The 18,296-nt window shown below is 36.5% G+C and overlaps 1 protein-coding gene across 5 annotated transcripts in view; it reads left to right on the forward strand.

Moving 5' to 3' along the window:
• Positions 1-18,296, forward strand: part of LOC124382710 (LIM domain containing preferred translocation partner in lipoma) — a 199,930-nt gene that overhangs the window by 137,960 nt on the left and 43,674 nt on the right. For all 5 annotated transcript variants that reach the window (XM_046844903.1, XM_046844928.1, XM_046844912.1 and 2 more), the window contains one exon: positions 9,064-9,630. In XM_046844903.1, coding sequence (XP_046700859.1) covers positions 9,064-9,630 — 567 coding nt within the window. The remainder of the gene's footprint in view (positions 1-9,063; positions 9,631-18,296) is intronic.

Genomic DNA, 18,296 nt, shown 5'->3' on the forward strand with positions numbered 1-18,296 from the left:
GTTACTAAAGTCATTCCACTGAGGACAGCATTTGAATTGAGAAAAAGAAAAGGAAGTTTAAAAAAAAATTCAAAGCAAAGGATTTTTCTGCAGCCGTGAAATGCACTTTATCTGCAAACGTGCAAGGGTTCAAAACAGCTGGAGGTCCGTTTTAAGGCAGACATCTTAAATCATATTTAATGTACCTTATCTCAGCCTATTTTTAAATGCTTGATACCAAGCAGAGCTGCAGATTGAAGAGAAGAGTCTTTTAATGGGTGTAGCAGGAGATAGGCCCATTACTTCATGCCTGGTTGAGCTTTAGTGCACGACTGCATCAGACCCACTCAGACAGTTATTGTGTCTCACTTCTTATTAGTCAGTGGCACAGCAGCAAAACCATAATGAGGGATTTGCGAATGCACGGAAACAAAAAATCTAATCACTCGTAGTGTGACCGTTCCTGACCCAGTGAAGTTAGGACGGGGAAGTTCACCATTTTTACTAGTATGCATATAACTTATATTCTAGATGCATATAAAGAGGAAAAGAAGCACTGTGGAGTTCAGGGGCTTCCCCTCCACTCTGAAAAAGTACAACTCCTGATTCCCCCTTAGGTTTAAAATGCAAAGTGAACAGATTTAGCCAGGCCCTGGAGCCCTCCACGGGCTTTCCTAATCTGTTCTAATGTGTCAAAAAGCCTTTTTTTTTTTTTTTTTTTTTTTTAAGTCTCAGGCATATTTCACACTCAACTTGTTTGCAAAAATCAGTTTTGGAGAGAAAAATGAAGGTGGCAGTTATTGGTGACTTTAAGTCCCACTTTCATATAAATAAGACTGAAAGTTTTTCTTGTGACATTTACAGAAGAGAGAAAAAAACAAGACATAGTGAAAGAAAGCAAACTGTTCAACAAGGAAGTTGGGAACAGCTCTCGATCTTAAATATAGCCATTGCATAACATATTTATTTAGCTATACGAGAGCATTATTGCACGTCGGCTTGATGAAGATGGTTCACTTGGGGTTAAGACCAAACTGTGGAGACACACTTAACACATTTTTTTAACAGGCCAGTGTGTGTTTGCATTGTGTTGGTATATCAAGTTCAAGTTTATTTCTATTGCGCTTTTCACAATCAACATTCTCTCAAGGCAGCTTTACAGAAATTAAGAATTATAGAAGACAACATTTTAATATAAGGGAATTGTGTGTATTAATCCCTGATGAGCAGCCTGGGCAACTGTGGCAAGGAAAAGCTCCATTAGATGGTATAAAGAAGCCAGAGCCTTCAAATGTTTAAAGCAGTCCAATGTCAAAACTAGATGGTTCTGGATGTTTGCCACAGTCGCCATGCCTGCTCATCAGGGATAAATACACATCGTTCACCTTAACCTTTAAATTCTGTAAAGCTGCTTTGAGACAATGTCTGTTGTAAAAAGTGCTAAAGAAATAAACTTGACTTGAGCGTGACGTATTGTAGCGTGTTAGAAGACTGGATAGATACATTAGAGCTAAACGATTTAGCGATTTGTACTTAAGTAGCAATAGTTTGTAGTCAATTCTAAACTTAACAGGTAGCCAGTGTAGGGAAGATTGGGGTTATAATGGTCATATTTTCTCGACCTTGTGAGAACTCTGGCTGCTGCATTCTGGACAAACTGTAGCTTGTTTATTAATGATGCAGGACAACCACTCAGTAATGCATTACAATAGTCCAGTCTGGAGGTCATGAACGCATGGACGAGCTTCTCTGCATCAGATATAGCTAAAGTTTTTTAGCTTCACAAAATGTCTAAGGTGGAAGAAGGCTGTTTTTGTATTATGGGTGATATGATTTTCAAAAGACAAGTTGCTGTCTAAAATAACTCCCAGGTCTTTTACTGTTGAACCAGTAGTTACAATACATCCTTTTAAATGCAGGTTGAAATGCTGGAGCTTCTTTGTTAATTTTTTTTTGGCCGATGAGTAAAATCTCTGTCTTATCAGAATTTAATAATAGAAAGTTATGCGTTATCTTATCTTTTAATTCTTTAACACATTTAGTTAACCTGGTCAATTTGTCTGGTTTTGATGAGATACGTGGCTGTGTATCATCAGCAGAACAGTGGAAGCTAATCACATGCCTTCTAATAATATTTCCCAAGGGAAGCATGTATATAATAAGAAGCAGGGGGTCCTAGAACTGAACCATGTGGCACCCCATATTTTACTTGCATTAGCCTGGATAGCTCTTCATTTAAATCTACAAAGTGGTAACAATCAGACAGGTAGGTTTTTCAACCAACTTAATGCCTGTCCCTGAATGCCGATGAAATTCTGTATAGCGATTCAGGAGAAAGTCATAATCTTTAGTATTAAATGCAGCACTAAGATCTAGTAAAACTAACAGAGAGATGTAGCCTTAGTCCAAAGCGAAAAACAGGTAATTCGTCATTTTAACTAGTGTAGATTCTGTGCTATGATGGAGCCTGAAGAAAGACTGAACTCTTTATATTGTTTTTTTTTTTGTAAGAAGGAGCATAACTGGACAGACACAATCTTTTCACACAAAAATAGAAGATTTGAAATAAGTCTGTAATTTGATAGTTCATTTGGATCTAAATTATATTTCTTAATGAGGCGGCTTAATAACTGTCAATAACTGTGACCTAAAAATAGTGAGGAGTTAATAATATTGAGAAGAGGCACGCCAGCTGTACACTTTTTTAAAAATATTTTAGTTGGAGTGGGATCTTGGGCTGTAGCTATCTATTATTTTTGTAATTGAGTATTCTTCAGATTATTCCAACGATTAATCGAGTAATCGGATAAGACACACTTTTTCTTTAATAAAGAGCAATACTAAATATGACGGGTCTCTTAAACAAGTGATTTGTTTCCTTTTTAGAAAAACTTACATTTTATTGCTAAAATTGCATACAAGTAAATCTGTGAAAAAAAAACCATTTAGTGCATTTAATTGTCATATTACATCGAAATGCAAATATAAATATCGAAATAAAAAAATATAATTAAAAATCTCAGATTACTCTAAAAAAAAAAAATCATAATAATTAATAAATAAAAGCACTGTACGATGTTTTCTTTGTTTTAGTTTGAAATGATTCAAAACCTTGTCATTTTCTTTGGCCTCAATCCTATGAAAGCCAGTTTCATTTATTGCAATTCTGACTTTATTGCTCGTAAACATTTAACATTTCTGGTGCATCCATTTCTGGTGCATTGTCGGCCTGTAGTTTGAAGTTGTTGGTGTATATACAAGGCCTCCTCTGCTTCATTTGTCTTGTTCCATCTCCTCCAAAGCTGAATGTTAGGCAAAGTTCTCTCCAGGATTGGAGGCTTAGTTTGAAACCGTGTGATACTATTGATTGTAGCCCATTTCATTTTTAATGTGTAAAGCTTTCTAGCACTACAAAGGAGTTGACTCTGCACGATTGTCAAAAAAAGCGAGAAAAAAAACTGTGTGGTAGAAACAGGCTTCCATATGAATCTTCTCCACACTATTTTCTCCCCATTCCTCTATTTTTTTTATACTGCAGCATTCCTGTATTACCTGTCCAGAGCACTCTAGAGTTTGCCAAGTGGTGCGTCAGTAACCACCAGCTATCCCCCGCTCTGCGGGAAAACACAGTGCTCTATGTGTAGTTAAATTGACTAAACTAAGCATCGAGGCAAATAATTTGGTGCAGGTGTTTTTTCTCGAAAATGTTTTAATCAGATGGGGCAATGGTGTATAATGTGCTAGTGAGGAGAGTGCCTATGTTGTTAGCCATTTCATCAAGATCATTAGCATTTAGGGGTTTAGTAAGATGTTGAGACAGATCAGGCAGGTTACTTATGAAGCTGTCATTACTGGTTGGAACAATAGTCCTATCAATTCGATAACGTAAAACATATAGTAAAACATATAGTGTATATCTGCAGAATCGTTTTTATCTGGAAGCTTGTGTAGTATCAGCTTGGTTACATTACACATCCTGCTCACTTAAACCCCACAGACCTGAACATGTTCAGTGGATAATATAATGAAACATAACACATTGGACAGAAAATCTTCAAGCTCAGTGCATTTCAATGGATCCACAGCTCCTTTGATTGCATCCTGACACAGATTTATTCCAGAGATTTAAGGTTCTAGGTCCGAAACATGCAAATGTGCTTTTTTCCCATTGAAATCCTTCAAAAGCCAGCAAAAGTTTTCCGATAACTGTTTATGGAACTCAGCATCCAGCCTATGGTGGAAAAATAGCAAGAGAGATCATCACTGTGCTTGGTTTGTGACTGTTTAATAGATAATTTAATACTTTTGTAATTTTTTATTTTTATTTATTAATTTATTTATTGCATGCATTTTAGAATTCCCTACTGCCCTCAGTCTAGCATGGGCTAGGAAACATGATGATCCATGTTAGATCAAATCTACCAAGGTGTAAACATGCTTCAATGGGTGTCTCGAAGTAAATCTGACCTCTTGTACAAAGGAGTTATAAATTGTACAGATTAGATTGAACTGAAAACAGTGACCTAGAATTAGTGCAGAATCTTTTAAGGGCAATTGTGGCTGCAGTTCTTCATTTTCTAATGAAAGCCAAGTTCAACTAATTAAACAGGTGGAATTGGGTGTGGCTTCTGCTCAGTTGGAATGAAAACCTGCACACATACTGGTCCTTTGCCAATAAGATTTGACCTCTGTTCTTAAACCTTGTGTTTTTTTCTTAGTTTGAAACAAAAAAGAAAAAAAATCACAGATATAACTTTGGATTTTGGACCATATTTTGCATGGCAGTAATGTTATTGGGTTGTTTCAGGTGAAATATGGAGTACTCTTTTATTTCTCAATGACACAGCTTTGGGCACAGCTTTTACGTTTTTTAGAATAACCTGATGATAAATCAAAATTCATAGCTGTATAAAGATTCCATTCATTTCATTAATAACCAGATGTCATTACATACTCTATGACATCTGCTTCCTTTTTTATTTTAAATATTGTGAGGAAACTAAATTCAGGAAGTTTATTGGCCTTTTTTTACAAAGTGGAAATTTTGCTTGGCAAAGGTTTTCAAAATCATATAAATGACTGTGCTACACTATTTATATTAATTATAATATTTGATAATATGACAAAAAAATCTTTTGCTGCTTCATTCTCATCATATCGTACCTGTGGTATGATTACTGAATAAAACGGCTGATTCTCTTCCTTCACATCTAGCGAGTGTAAAATCTGCCGTGACACTATAATTATTTTAGGGCTCTATTTGCATTTCTCAGTGTTAGCATTTATAGATAAAAAATCTGGGGTATTTAAAAAAAAAAAAAAAAGCATGAAACCTTTAAATTGAATCATTTCAGCTCCCGAAGGGCATGTTCAGACTTTTTTAATACATACAGGCAGATATTTCTTCTGAGCTAATTAGTTAAATAGAAGTAATATTAAACCATGTAATCGTTTAGAGACTTTTTGTATCACTCTTTCAGTTTCAGATACACAAGTATAGTAAAGAGTAATTAGGTTCCTTTTAAATATGTAAAGACAATCGTTTTTATTGAACAATTTGGTCCTCATTATTACCGTAAAATATTGTGTAGCTAGAGAGGATGTGTAAACTGTACCTGATGGAGTACACAAGTAAATCTTACATAAATTAAGCTTTGCAGTAGCTTTGGTAGCTTGTGTAAAGACAGAATCTTAACAGCTGTAAAAAAAAATGTTAAAATATTGTTGTGTATTTAAGGCCAGAACTGTAGTGGATACACATATGTACTGTGTTTTATTAAACACAGAGGCTTGAGGAAGTATTCACCTTCCCTTGAACTGCTTTAACGTTTTTGTGCTTTTACAACCTGGAACTGAAATGGACTTTTTCTGACTTTTTAAACTTCTCTGTGTGTCTGACTAATGCTTTCCTTACCCAGTCACTGACTTCTGGTGAACGGCTTCCTCCAGGCAAAGTCACTACTGTGCCGCGTTCTCTCCATTTTAATATTAATAGTAATGAAATGGTTATTTAATGATGTTTAAACTTTTTTTTTTATATATATAGAATAACCCTGATTGGTACTTTTCCAGAACTTTGTCTCTGTAATAAACTTCAGGAGCCGGCATATTTATATTGAAATCACATAACACTTGGTGGCTTGCAAAAGTATTCTGTGGAATTTCAGATTGTCTGAATAACGTGAATAAAGACAGATTGGGCCTAAACTCAGGGTTTTTTCTTGCAAACTAAATGTTTATTTTACAACTAATTTTTAAATACAAAATGAATTTTTAGTCAGCGAATTATTAAAAACAAACAAATAAAAAACTGGGAAATAAATGTACAACAGCCAATAAACTGTAAACCAATAAGCTGTTATTGATGCAAAAAGTAGCTCTAGTAGGTACTTGTCTGTGAAGGTTTAATAAAGATTTGCTGAGAGATAATGAATATAAATTTTTACTGTTTAATGGCTTACTGGTTTGCAATAAAAATACTGCTTCATGCAAATATCCATGTGCTATTTGCAATCCATGTGAATCTGATGCATTTGAAGGGTGTTAAATACGTATACATGTTAAAAAGGTACTGTACATCCATTTAACTAATCAACATCATGGACTTTTTTGTATACTCATGAAAGTACAGTAATGCGAATAAATTGCACTTCAGTTATAGATTGTAATATCGAAAATTGGTGGTGGTGGGGGGGGTGTCAATACTTATGCAAGCCCATAATTGTTTTTTGCTGTAACATCCTCAGTAGTTATGGTATATTTGATTTTATAGTTTGTACAGTTTATATTATGTTTATGTAGTTTGTTTAACTATTCTTGTATTAAAAATGCTTAATATAGAAATGCATCAACAAGATAAAAAAACAAAAGGCTCAGTACGCTTATAGTATATATAACAGCCCTCTCATTTAACTGTACAGTCAAAACCACTTAAAATGATGATTCTAAGCTAATGCTGAGGCAATGTCTGCCCCTTATGGGAAACAGACGGAAATAAACACTGGTCCTCATTTGAATGGTTAATTTGAACCGCAAGAGAGATGACTGAAACCATGGGGTTTACACTAAGTTTTGAAACTTTGCCCTGCAACACTGCAAACAGTCATAACAGGTCACAGAGGTGTCTTTTTCATTTATGCAGCCTATGGCTTTATACTCATCAAGAGATAAAGACAGTAATTGATTTCTTTTTTCCGTGTCTGTAGGCAGTAACCTAAAAAGAATAGCGTAGGTTAATGACAGTCAGTTTGTAGGTCATTAGAGCGTTTGACACTAGAACGGTGCTCCGATTAGACTTTGATTTTCTATTCTAAATATTGGATATATATGGGGTCTAAACAGATTCAGCCTTTAGATAGCTCACTGCTAAGTTTGTGCCAGAGTGCTAAATTAGCACCGCACCAACAGAAAAGCGCTACAATGCAGTGCTAGAGTTTATTTTGTCATTGTGCTCTTGTCACGTTATATAATTTCAGGTCTTTGGGCTGAACTTGTTTGCAGCCACAAAACAAAGGTTTTGTGTGAAATCTTTTCCATCGGAAACTGCTCAGATGCACCTAACCCACTTTGCTAGGCAAATAACATTTAGCATGCCAACCATCTAGCAGGAATGATGCAACATTGCTTCTTCCTGCATAACCAAACTGATTATGCTGATTATGGGAATGGAGAGCTTGACTAAATGATAAAAAACATATTAACAAGCACATTTTCTTCATAGATGTCCTCAAATAAAACGTGAAAAAGTGCTCAAGGCTACGATACTATCACAGGATGTATTACACTGTGTTTCATCATAAAATTAGAGCTCAGTCCCGGCAGTCTTCATTTAACCGGTTAGTTGCATCTATAGCTGTAACGACTCAGACAGATGCTAAAAATGAACGAAAATAGAACTTAAACCTTGTCACACCTTGAAACAATGCATCAAACCCTTCTCTTATAAAAATCCTGTCACTGAGCGTCATTGCCATTTGTCTTGTCTATGACTACTGCCAAAATGGCAAATTGTTATTATCCTGCCCGGAAGCATGAAGGAAGAACTGTTCTTATTAATTCGGCTGAACTGCAGCACTCTCTCTGAATCAGCTCAGTCTACTGCTGAGGAAGTCCAAGTGCACAAATCTCTCTGATTTAGTCCGCTATCCTATGCAGGCAGCTAACGTCAGCACAAGTGTCAGACCGCCCATCACTACTCTTTCTTCCTCCACCAAAACAGCCCTGGCCTTCTGCCTTGTGTTTTATTAGCTGTAGTTTATGATTGGATGTTCCCTAGGCAGGCCAGGCTGATGGCTGATGCACTTGTCCCAGAGATGGATAGCTGCTGGACTGGCTGGATAATTACTTGCACTGTAAGCCTCAGGCTGAATAAATCATATCATGGTTGAGTTGTGTATGAGAGCTGCCTGATGTTCTCGAGGATTGTTGGTGCTGCTCTTCTTGTTGTGCACTGGCACATACAAGAATGTCTGATCTACAGCTTGCAGGGGTTTTATAGCTGTTAAGACGCTAAGTGCTCACCCTAAGGTCATGAGATTTAACCCAGGATGACATTTTATAAAAAAAAAAAAAAAAATCTATGGAATCCATGGAAAATGCTCATCAGGAAAGTGGAACAATGTGGTGACTGATGGGTATTTTCAATTTAATTTCTGTCTAGTTTGTAAAAATCTAATGGTTTAAAGACGCTCAGTCAACAGGTCTCTTTTTGTAATGTGAACTTCCTCATAGTGGCAAATGTATTAGTACTGACACAATATTGCTCTTTTTCACAAATGGCCAGCCAACAGTTAAAGTGGAGTTCAATCACAGTACAATTTTAGTCGTTTGATGCATTTTCTTTTGTATTTTACAGACACATGTATATTATATACATGTTAAATATTAAAATTTCAGACAGGTTTGTCTATATAATAGACTCTAGGATTTCTGGCTAGATCCTCAGTTAAGAGGTTAAGACCAATATATAAATGTGATGTTCATGTTTTCACATATGTTGACCTTATAGTGTATGTCAATTGATATGTTTACTGTGAGCTGTTTAAAGCTTAATTAAGATCTTATCTCATTTGTTACCTTACACAGAATTCTGCCACCCTACCGGCGAGCCCTAGCACCCCTGTTACAGGATATAAACGCATGGTGATCCCCAACCAGCCACCTCTGACTGCCACCAAAAAATCTACTCCCAAGCCTCAGGCTCCTCCATCTGCTGCTCCAGCCTCCTCTCCAACTCCTTCCACCAGACCTCAGCAGCCAGTTCCTGCTTCCTACAGCACAGCCTCTACTCCCAGTCAGCCCACATTCAGTGTGCAGGCTCGAGCAGCTCAGCCTGGCCCTCAACAGCAGCATCAGCAGCCTGCCCGAGCCACATACGCACAGGGGCAATACACACCTTCTCAGCCTCGAGCCCCTGACTTTGCCTATGGGCCTCCACAGCCTACTTTCACTTCAGCTGGAGGGTACCATGAGCAACACTATGGTGGACCACCAGGTCTTGGAGGCCAGAACACCTGGAGAGCTGAGCCAAGCCATCACTCTGCACTACCGCAGAATCAGAGCTACCAGCCTCCTGCCCCGAAGAAGACCTATATTACCGACCCTCCTGCCAGCATGGCACCTTATGGAGCAGGAGTAATGGGGGCTCAAAAGGTAGGAATGATTTAATTACATCATTCCTAGTTGTAGACAAATGACAAACCCAGTTGAAAAAAGCAAATGTATGGATTTCAATCTATTAAGGTTATGTAATGCCTGCTTCATAGTAAAGAAAGACATATTGCCATTACCCATTGACGTTTCTTTGATGCACTGATCCAAATTTTGCATTTTATTTATTTATTTTTTAACAAGAGCTTCATGATCATAAGAGAAAATAGAAAATAAAACAAAAAGGCTAATCAGTCAATACACAATATTATAGAGAAGTAGGGACCCAAAAACTCCCCTTTTGAACACAGAATGTCTTTACCTCAAGATTCAAGAAGAAAAGAGGGTCTCAAAGAAATTCTAAAGGTAATAAAGCACTGTTCTTGGTTACAACACTAAAAAAATGTCACCCCTATGATCTACTTGAATAGTCACTTCATGTTTGAAGAGATTGGTCAGGGTCTTGAAAAATTCACAGCCTCCAGTATTTTACTAATATGTGTGAAAGGCCCCTGAGCCATTTACACCTAATGGTAATTAGAATACTCCTACCAGGATCAGTTTTGGAGGTGGAAAACTATACAGTAATTATTAAAGTCTCATTGCACCAGACTGGATTCTAAATATTTTGGGAAAGAATGTTCTTTTCCCAATGCTATCATTGCTATATTGTTTTTAAATTTTTCCAAGAATATCTTGTTCAGTATTATTATTTTTTTATCCTGTCGGGACAGCAATCTGTCTCAGTTTGAATTATGCTGAGCTGAGATGGGATGGTATTTGGCAGCTACTGTACTTAAATTAATCATTTTTATTTTTATTGGATTTTAATGTCTAAAGCATGATTATGACTAAATAATCTCATTTTATTTTCAATTCCTCAATTTTGTTTTTGTGGTTTACAACATCACCAGGTTTGCGATGAATAACATTTTTCATACAGCTTGCATGAACACTCTTCTAAGTAGTGATTTAACATCAGAAATAAACAGAGGCCAGATAACTGCATGAAATCGACCAAATCTTTCATTGACTCCATAGAGACACATATACTAGTATCAATACACACATACTCTCACGACTGTGTGTGGTTCTGAACAGCCCCCTGAGTCTCCTTTAATTCAAGGATTTTATGCTCAACTTGGTACAAACATTTGCAGTCCAGCCATAGGGGAGCATCTCTTCAAGGACTGTGTTTTTATTAAATCCAAATTAAATGCCACATTGTTGTGTATTAAGAAAGCTAATTAATAGTATTGAAAACAAAAAAGTGCATCTTGCCTGTAGATTACAGCTTTGTTCCCAGTGCGACTTATAAAATAAAAGACGGGTCTAGATTTCGGGTTTGCTTTTGGACAAATAAAAAATATAGAAGTTATTGTGTACATGGGGTAATCACATTTATTATTTTGTAGATGAAAACGAATGAGAGAATAACAAGGCAAGGCAGCAATGTGGCACAACTAAAACTATTGAACATTTGAACGACTTTTTTATACTAAGAAAGTGAACCACATATGGCTTAGAAATCTTTAGCATAAAGGTTTTTTTTTGCGGACACAATGGATATTTGGAAATGTTTCTGTGTCTACAGTAAGCATAATGAGTACATGACCATTTTAATCTGCACATTTATTGATCAGTTAGTGTTGGAGGTAATATTTGTTGAATTGAAGAGAAGTAGTAGGAAATGAAGAAAAGAAGATCCTGGATAAACACAATCATTGTTGTATCCAATGCGTATTTAAACACAGCACTTTTCTAGATTTAATACTTCTTCTTCTTCTGCTTTCTTCTTGTTCTTCTTGCATTACATAATATGTAATTCTATATGGAATGTTTCGCATCAGAATTATGGATAACTGGTGATGTCGTGATCACTTCGACTACACGGACATTAAGATAATCTCATAATGGCAGCAAGAGGTTGACAGAGATCACCTGGTTTGATGAATAATGGATAGTCCGTGGAATGTGTTGTACATGATTTAAATGCGCAGTGGAGTACTATTTACCTTGTTTATTAATGGATAATTATAATACACAGAGATAAAATACTTATAAGATTTCATTTATCTGAATTTTATTATTTAGCTAGTTGTTTTTCTAAAACTAGAATCGGCCCATTTCTCAAAATTGACACATTAACCATATACTAAACTGACATGCAAAAATCATCTATTCAATGAAGTTCATTAGAAAATGTATACAATAGTTACTTTACTCTTTATGCAACTGCAAAACCGCACATTGATTTAGAACAGTAATTAACATGCCCATACTCCAGCCAATCAGAATCAAGTATTCAGACTATGGCATAACACATTGATAACAGATTGCTAGTTTAATGTTGCTTACAGTGTATAGCTGGATTGAATTTTGAGCTAAGGTACAAGATACAGGAACAAGATAAAGCATTTACAGTACTGAAGATAATCAAAGCTTTGTCTGTTAAACAAAGTCTATTTTAATTTTAACTTTCATCCTGAAGCGAGGGGTTTGGAGAAGGGCTAAAATGGAATTTGATTTATTTATTTAGTAATTATTTTTATTTGTATGGCTTTAGGAATATTGCCCTCTAGTTTGCAGACTGCTTTAAATAAATAGATAAAGCAAGCTTGAAACAGAGAATGAGTGACCTTTTAGATCGGTAGGTTTCATTCGGTAAATATTCCTCTTAGCCGTCATCCTTTGTCTTAGAGCTGTTTAGAGCTGTCATGTGGTGAGACCTGATCGCTGGGAATGTTTTGGTGTTGCTCAGATTATTCATCTTGATAAACGTGTTAAATTGACTCAAGTGTGTAGTTCACTAACATGATTCACCACAGCAGTCAGCATGAAGGCCCCTACTTGCCCCATAATATCACTGGTGTGTGGGTACACACAGCTGTCACACCAGCAGCAGCTTATCATCCTTGAGACACACATAAACACACAAACACACACAAACACACACACACACTTGCACGCACACAGCAGAAATGTCAGTGTGGTTTGGTAGAAATGTTAGCACATCTGACTCTAAAATATTTGAATATTTGTTGCCCTCAATGAGGTTTTAAAGTATTTGTATATATTAAGTGATCTCTATTCTTAGGAGATTTCACTCATCTTGAATTCCATTAAATAGCTTTTCCTCCGCATTCCATATTTTATTTATTTTAATAAAACTACGAACAGCAACATGACTCAAATTAGACTCAAAAGGAAAGCTGTGAACATTGTCTTCCTCCAACTGTTCATCATCAATGCAATTCCCTGCTGTCATATAACCATGTTGAGTGATGCTCTGGTTCACAGTGCAGGGGGTCTGATTTCATTATTAAAATCCTGGGTCATTTATTAAAGGTCAGTGTCTTTAGAAGTCTATAATAACGATTCTGACTGGCTGATCTGTCAGGATCTGCCCTCTGATTCGCTCTTTGATGTGAGGAGTAAGGTGCATGGGAAGCCGCACAGCTCAAGGACACTTAATTAGACAAATCCTCTGGAATATGTTTGATGTGTATTTTTGGGGGAAAAAGTGATGAGAATTTTCACGGTGGCTGCTTAATTAAACAAATTCCATTTGTATACATCTTTCATACTTAAACCCTGCTTCTTATTTTTTCATCTGTCTATAAATTAGAAGAAGGCTAAGCTGTGTGACCGCTCAAGTTCTGAGTTTAAGTGATTTAGGGCGATTTTGATTTAGTATTGCTGAACACCTGCAGGCCCATAGAAGGTCAGACATTCACTTCTAGTTTTCCTCAGCCTAACATCATTCAGATATTTCTTCATCTTCCTTCCTACTTCTCTTTCCTCGGTTACCCAGATAAGAAACCTGGCTTTGACCCGGTCAGCACCTTCTCAAAATAAACTCCTGCTAGAACATGGTTGGGTGGGTGGCTAGGGGGCATGGGGGGTGGTCTCTGCTGATCTGAGGCGGCTTTCTTCGATTACATGACATTCACATTTAGGTCATCATTTGTCGTCACCATCACACCTGCACCCAACAGTAAAGAACCTAATGATCTTTGACTTTTAGCACTGGTCAGTGTAATCACTAATATGAGAAGAATCTTTCTAACTATTTTTTGTAGGTTATATGTTTTTATATGGTGTGTATTGGACCTTTGCATGGTCCTCATTTATGACCAATAAATTACATATTGAGTTACTACAGATACTTTTGGACTTTTTAGCCCGCAGATAAGCACAGTATATAGTAAATGCTTAACAATCTATTGCTTCTCTGGGCTCTGTGTTGCCTCCAGCAGCAAGTTATTGACTGATTGGTGGCTTCATACTCTGCAGGACATTTGCTCTGGTATGAGAAACATGCACTAACTTTTTTTTTGAGGTTGTGAATTGACAATCTCACTGTTAAGTATGTAGGCAGATAGATTGCTAGCACATGACAGTTGCTATTACATGTAATTTAATAGATATTAATGCGTCACCCCAGAAAGAGTTGTAGCTGTTGTTAAACCCGGCAGCCACCCAAGACATTCACGATTGAGGTGTTTAAATCATGGAAAGTTCCATAAATGAGCTATGGTCAGTTCTAAGTGGTTAAGGAGAGTATAATCAGTCATAATTGCACACAGATGAGACGTACAAAAGGGTTTATTATGCAGTCTCTTTGCATTTCTACACGTTACAGTTACAGTCCATGCCTCACAAGAAAATAAACATTGTATTTAAAGTTGAAACATTTACAAAGTTGTGATTGATGGAAAGTTTTTTCAGTTGGTTAATTATTCACTTTTGCTAACGCTAGGTTCACCGAGTGTGAAGCGCAGTGTGCATTTACCACAGGGTGGGAAATAAAAACAGAACAGCCATTGTTTTAATCGTTTGGCACATGTCGAGACCCATGTCCAGTTTTGTCACATGACCTGTTCCTGAAGAGCTGCTTCTCTTAGAGGTCAGCATTTGCAGTCAGGAAGTGACTATTTCTCAAAGCCTTTTTCCAGTAACTCTGGTGTTGGTTGTTTGCTAAAACATAACTATTATTGCTAGTTTACTTTTTAGCAGCAATTGCACTTTTCACTATTATTTCCTTATATTTTGTTTGGGGTTGATATGGTATGACGGCACTAATAGACTATTACTTACAGAGTATTTAAAGTCATAATGGAAAGTTTTATGTGAAGTATCAATGCTTTTAAGGACATCAGAAGTGTTTCGACATATGCATTTGCTGTGGATTCTCTCTAAGATTCTATTTAGTTTAAAAGTCTATCACTGGAGCTGAACATTGTGACATTCAGCGCTCAGAGTTGAAAAAAGCTTTATAACTGTTCTCCTTAGGCATTATCTCCTTTTTAGGTGACATTATCATAATTTATAAAAGTCTTACTAATGGCAAATTCTGCCCTCAACCCCCCACCACCGTCAATGGGATTATATATCTATGGGTCTAGAACTAAAATTTGCTTGGCATGTGAATGATTGACTAACTGGTATTTTATTTGCATTTTTTTTCCTGAAGCTACGTTTTTGAATAAGCCTACTCAAAGCCTATCTGGTTGTTTATTAAACTTCCTGAAAGAAGATCACCTTTTAGGAAGGTAACATAATTGCATTAATGACACATACAGTATGAGATACTCTGAATTGAGGGTTTTGCTGAAAGCTCAAGTGATTCTAGCTGCTTATGTTTAATTGACCTGTTCTAATCCCTTTATTTGCAACTTAACATATATAGCAATGATTAAAGATATGGCCTTGTGCTCTAATAACGGCAGATGGTGTGTGCTGTTTTAAAAATAAAAAAAGCTGAAAAATAAAAAGAACACACCACAATGATCATAATGATGATTATCCTGTATGCCTAAAATTGCTTAGTAAGACTCGTGTACAACTTACTGCATTCAAGCTGCTAAAATTGATTTCAGTTTTTAAAGCATAATCATTGATTAAGTAAAAGGCTGTCATGGATTTAAGTTATTTGAAAAATGGAGAACTCTATTGTGGTGTTTGACGTGAACAAACATACAAGCAGTAGTCATTGACTTTTTCTCTAAGACGCTATGTATTTATATTAAATGCTGTTAATATAAAATAGTGATAAACTACCATGTATTATGCATCAGGACTGTTAAAATGATCAGAAGGCATTGATTTATTTTTCACTACTTTGACAGTGGTGGCAATTGCAAAAGACAAATCGCAGGTTGTAATGTGTGTAATGTGCTTGGTCTAATACATTATTAATTCTGCAGTAATAGCTAATGTGCTGTGACTTTTATAGCAGATGTGCCACATAATCTAAGTCAACAAAGAGATTTTGAAAATGTGTTCATAACCCCCCCCAAAAAATGAACTGATCACTAATATGGGCCAGATTTTCTTTAAACATATGTTTAGTTTTTCGTCTTTTTGTCATTTTAACTTTAATAGAAAGCAAAGGAATGAGTATAGCTGCCGCTGTATAAAATATAAACAAAACTTGTTTAGCAGAAAATCCACTTCATGAAACATAAAAAAAATGTATTTCTTCAAATGGTTTATTTCTTGTTACAATATATGCAGTATATTGCAGTATGATTAATATTAAATATTATTAGAGACGTCTCTTCATGGCTGGTGTTCAAAAATTACTCTTTAACCAATAACATCCTGCTATTTTCTCCTAATTTATATATATATATATATATATATATATATATATATATATATATATATATATATATATATATATATATATATATATTTTAAACCAAGCACACATTCAATGTGTGTACATTTGCTCACTAATGGTTGCATATTGTGTGTGTGTGTGTGTGTGTGTGTGTGTGTGTGTGTGTGTGTGTGTGTGTGTGTGTGTGTCTGAATTCAAAGTAAGTGTTAATCTGTAATTGTGTCAGACAGTTACTGTACATACCATTAGTTTGACAAGAGTGAATTAATCAAGCCACTTTTCTAAATGAGATAAAAAATAGGGGGAGCAGCAAGGATTAAAAACACTTTAGGAGATTAAGAGGATGGGGTTATTATTAAGTAGCACATGTATCACATTGCGCTTGCCTGCTGGGTGCAAACTGACAGGAAACATAGGAGAGAAGAGCTGATAGAGATTGGGGAGGGAGCGAGACCTCGGTCTTAATGTAACACACACACACACACACACACACAGATTCAATTACACGGCTGAAAAACAGCTTCAAGGTACAGATTGTCTTCTCCAACCAGCTATGGACGGCTACTCAGGGAGATTTGTTCTATTTCTGCTTAATTCAATTTGAGATAAGTCATGTTAGTGAAGTTCTCATTAAGGCTCGGCCATTCTGTTCTGAGGAGCACGTACAACTTTGTCAATGAAGTCTATTTGTGGCCCATCGTCACCTCATCGGCGCTGCAGCAGATGTCTTTTTCTCTAATTCTGCTGAACACGGCTGGTAGCTTTGCACCTTGTGACAAGTGATCGTTTGCATTAGGCATTGGCTGGTTGTGTGCTATAATTGGCGCGTTATTGGGGCTGCTAAGAGTATGTGCGTGCGCGCGTGTGTGTGTGCGTGTGTGATTAATGGGGTATGGATTTAAGGGTATCTGGCTCCCGAATGTTTCAGAGAGCAAAGATCACACATGCACATTGGAGCACTTGTACAGCCTGATTTCCTCACATCTCTTTTAGGGGTGAGTGAAATTAAGGCCCACAAGTATAGGCATTACATAAAACTTGATCACTGCTGACTACACACTGTGTAAGACCCACATTCCTACACCCACCACTTTATTAGGAACACCTGTATCCCTGCTCATTCATGCCATTATATAATCCGTAGCACAGTGCATGAAATCGTGTGTGTATATAGGTCATTCAATTAACATTTGCATCATAGATGAGTATAGGGGGAAATGTGATCTCTTTACATGTGGGGACTGAGCAGGAAAGCATCTGAGAACAAACAACTACATCAAACCTTAAAGCAGATCGTTTGCATTTACTCCTGTCAGCCAAAGAACAGGATGCTACAGCATACATATGATCACATAAATTGTCTAGCTTTTGTCCAGCTATTTACATATCTCGCAGGACCGTTTTATTAGATCTGTCCCAACACATGTTACTGTACATCTCATACACCAACGACTAAATCATGTAAATCATTCAGCCAGAAAGGCATTAGTAAATAGGCCTGGGGTGCAGTCAACATCTAATTCATCCCAAAGATACTCAGTAGAGTTGAGGTCAGAGCTCTGTAGCAGGTCACTCAAGTTCTTCCACTCTAACCTATGTAAAGTATATCTTCCTGGAGCTTGCTTTTCACATGGGATGCTTCATGCTGGAACAGGTTTGGGTCTCCTAGGTTAAGTAAAGGAAAACTTGAATGCTACCGCTTCTAAAGACATCTAATATAATTGTGTCCCCTCAAATCTGTTGTAGAGGTTTTCGGGAACAGTCACATATGGCTGGACTTGTTAAATGTCCCAGTAATTGTACAATAAATTGTTTTAAAATCTATTTGTATAAAATCTATCGCACTTCAAATGAATGGATGCCTTAAATGTTCATCTTGGTATTCTTCGAACATTAAATTGCTACTTTTAATTGAAGCACACTAAATATTTGTTCTTATTTACTCCTTGCACATTTATGGCATGAAACCAGATAGCGAGTGCATGCTTAATTTAATAGGTACTACTGTACTACTGTCAAGACAAGACTTGATTTGATCTAA

This window comes from Silurus meridionalis, chromosome 1 (genome assembly GCF_014805685.1).
Source record: "Silurus meridionalis isolate SWU-2019-XX chromosome 1, ASM1480568v1, whole genome shotgun sequence".
Classification (NCBI taxonomy): domain Eukaryota; kingdom Metazoa; phylum Chordata; class Actinopteri; order Siluriformes; family Siluridae; genus Silurus; species Silurus meridionalis.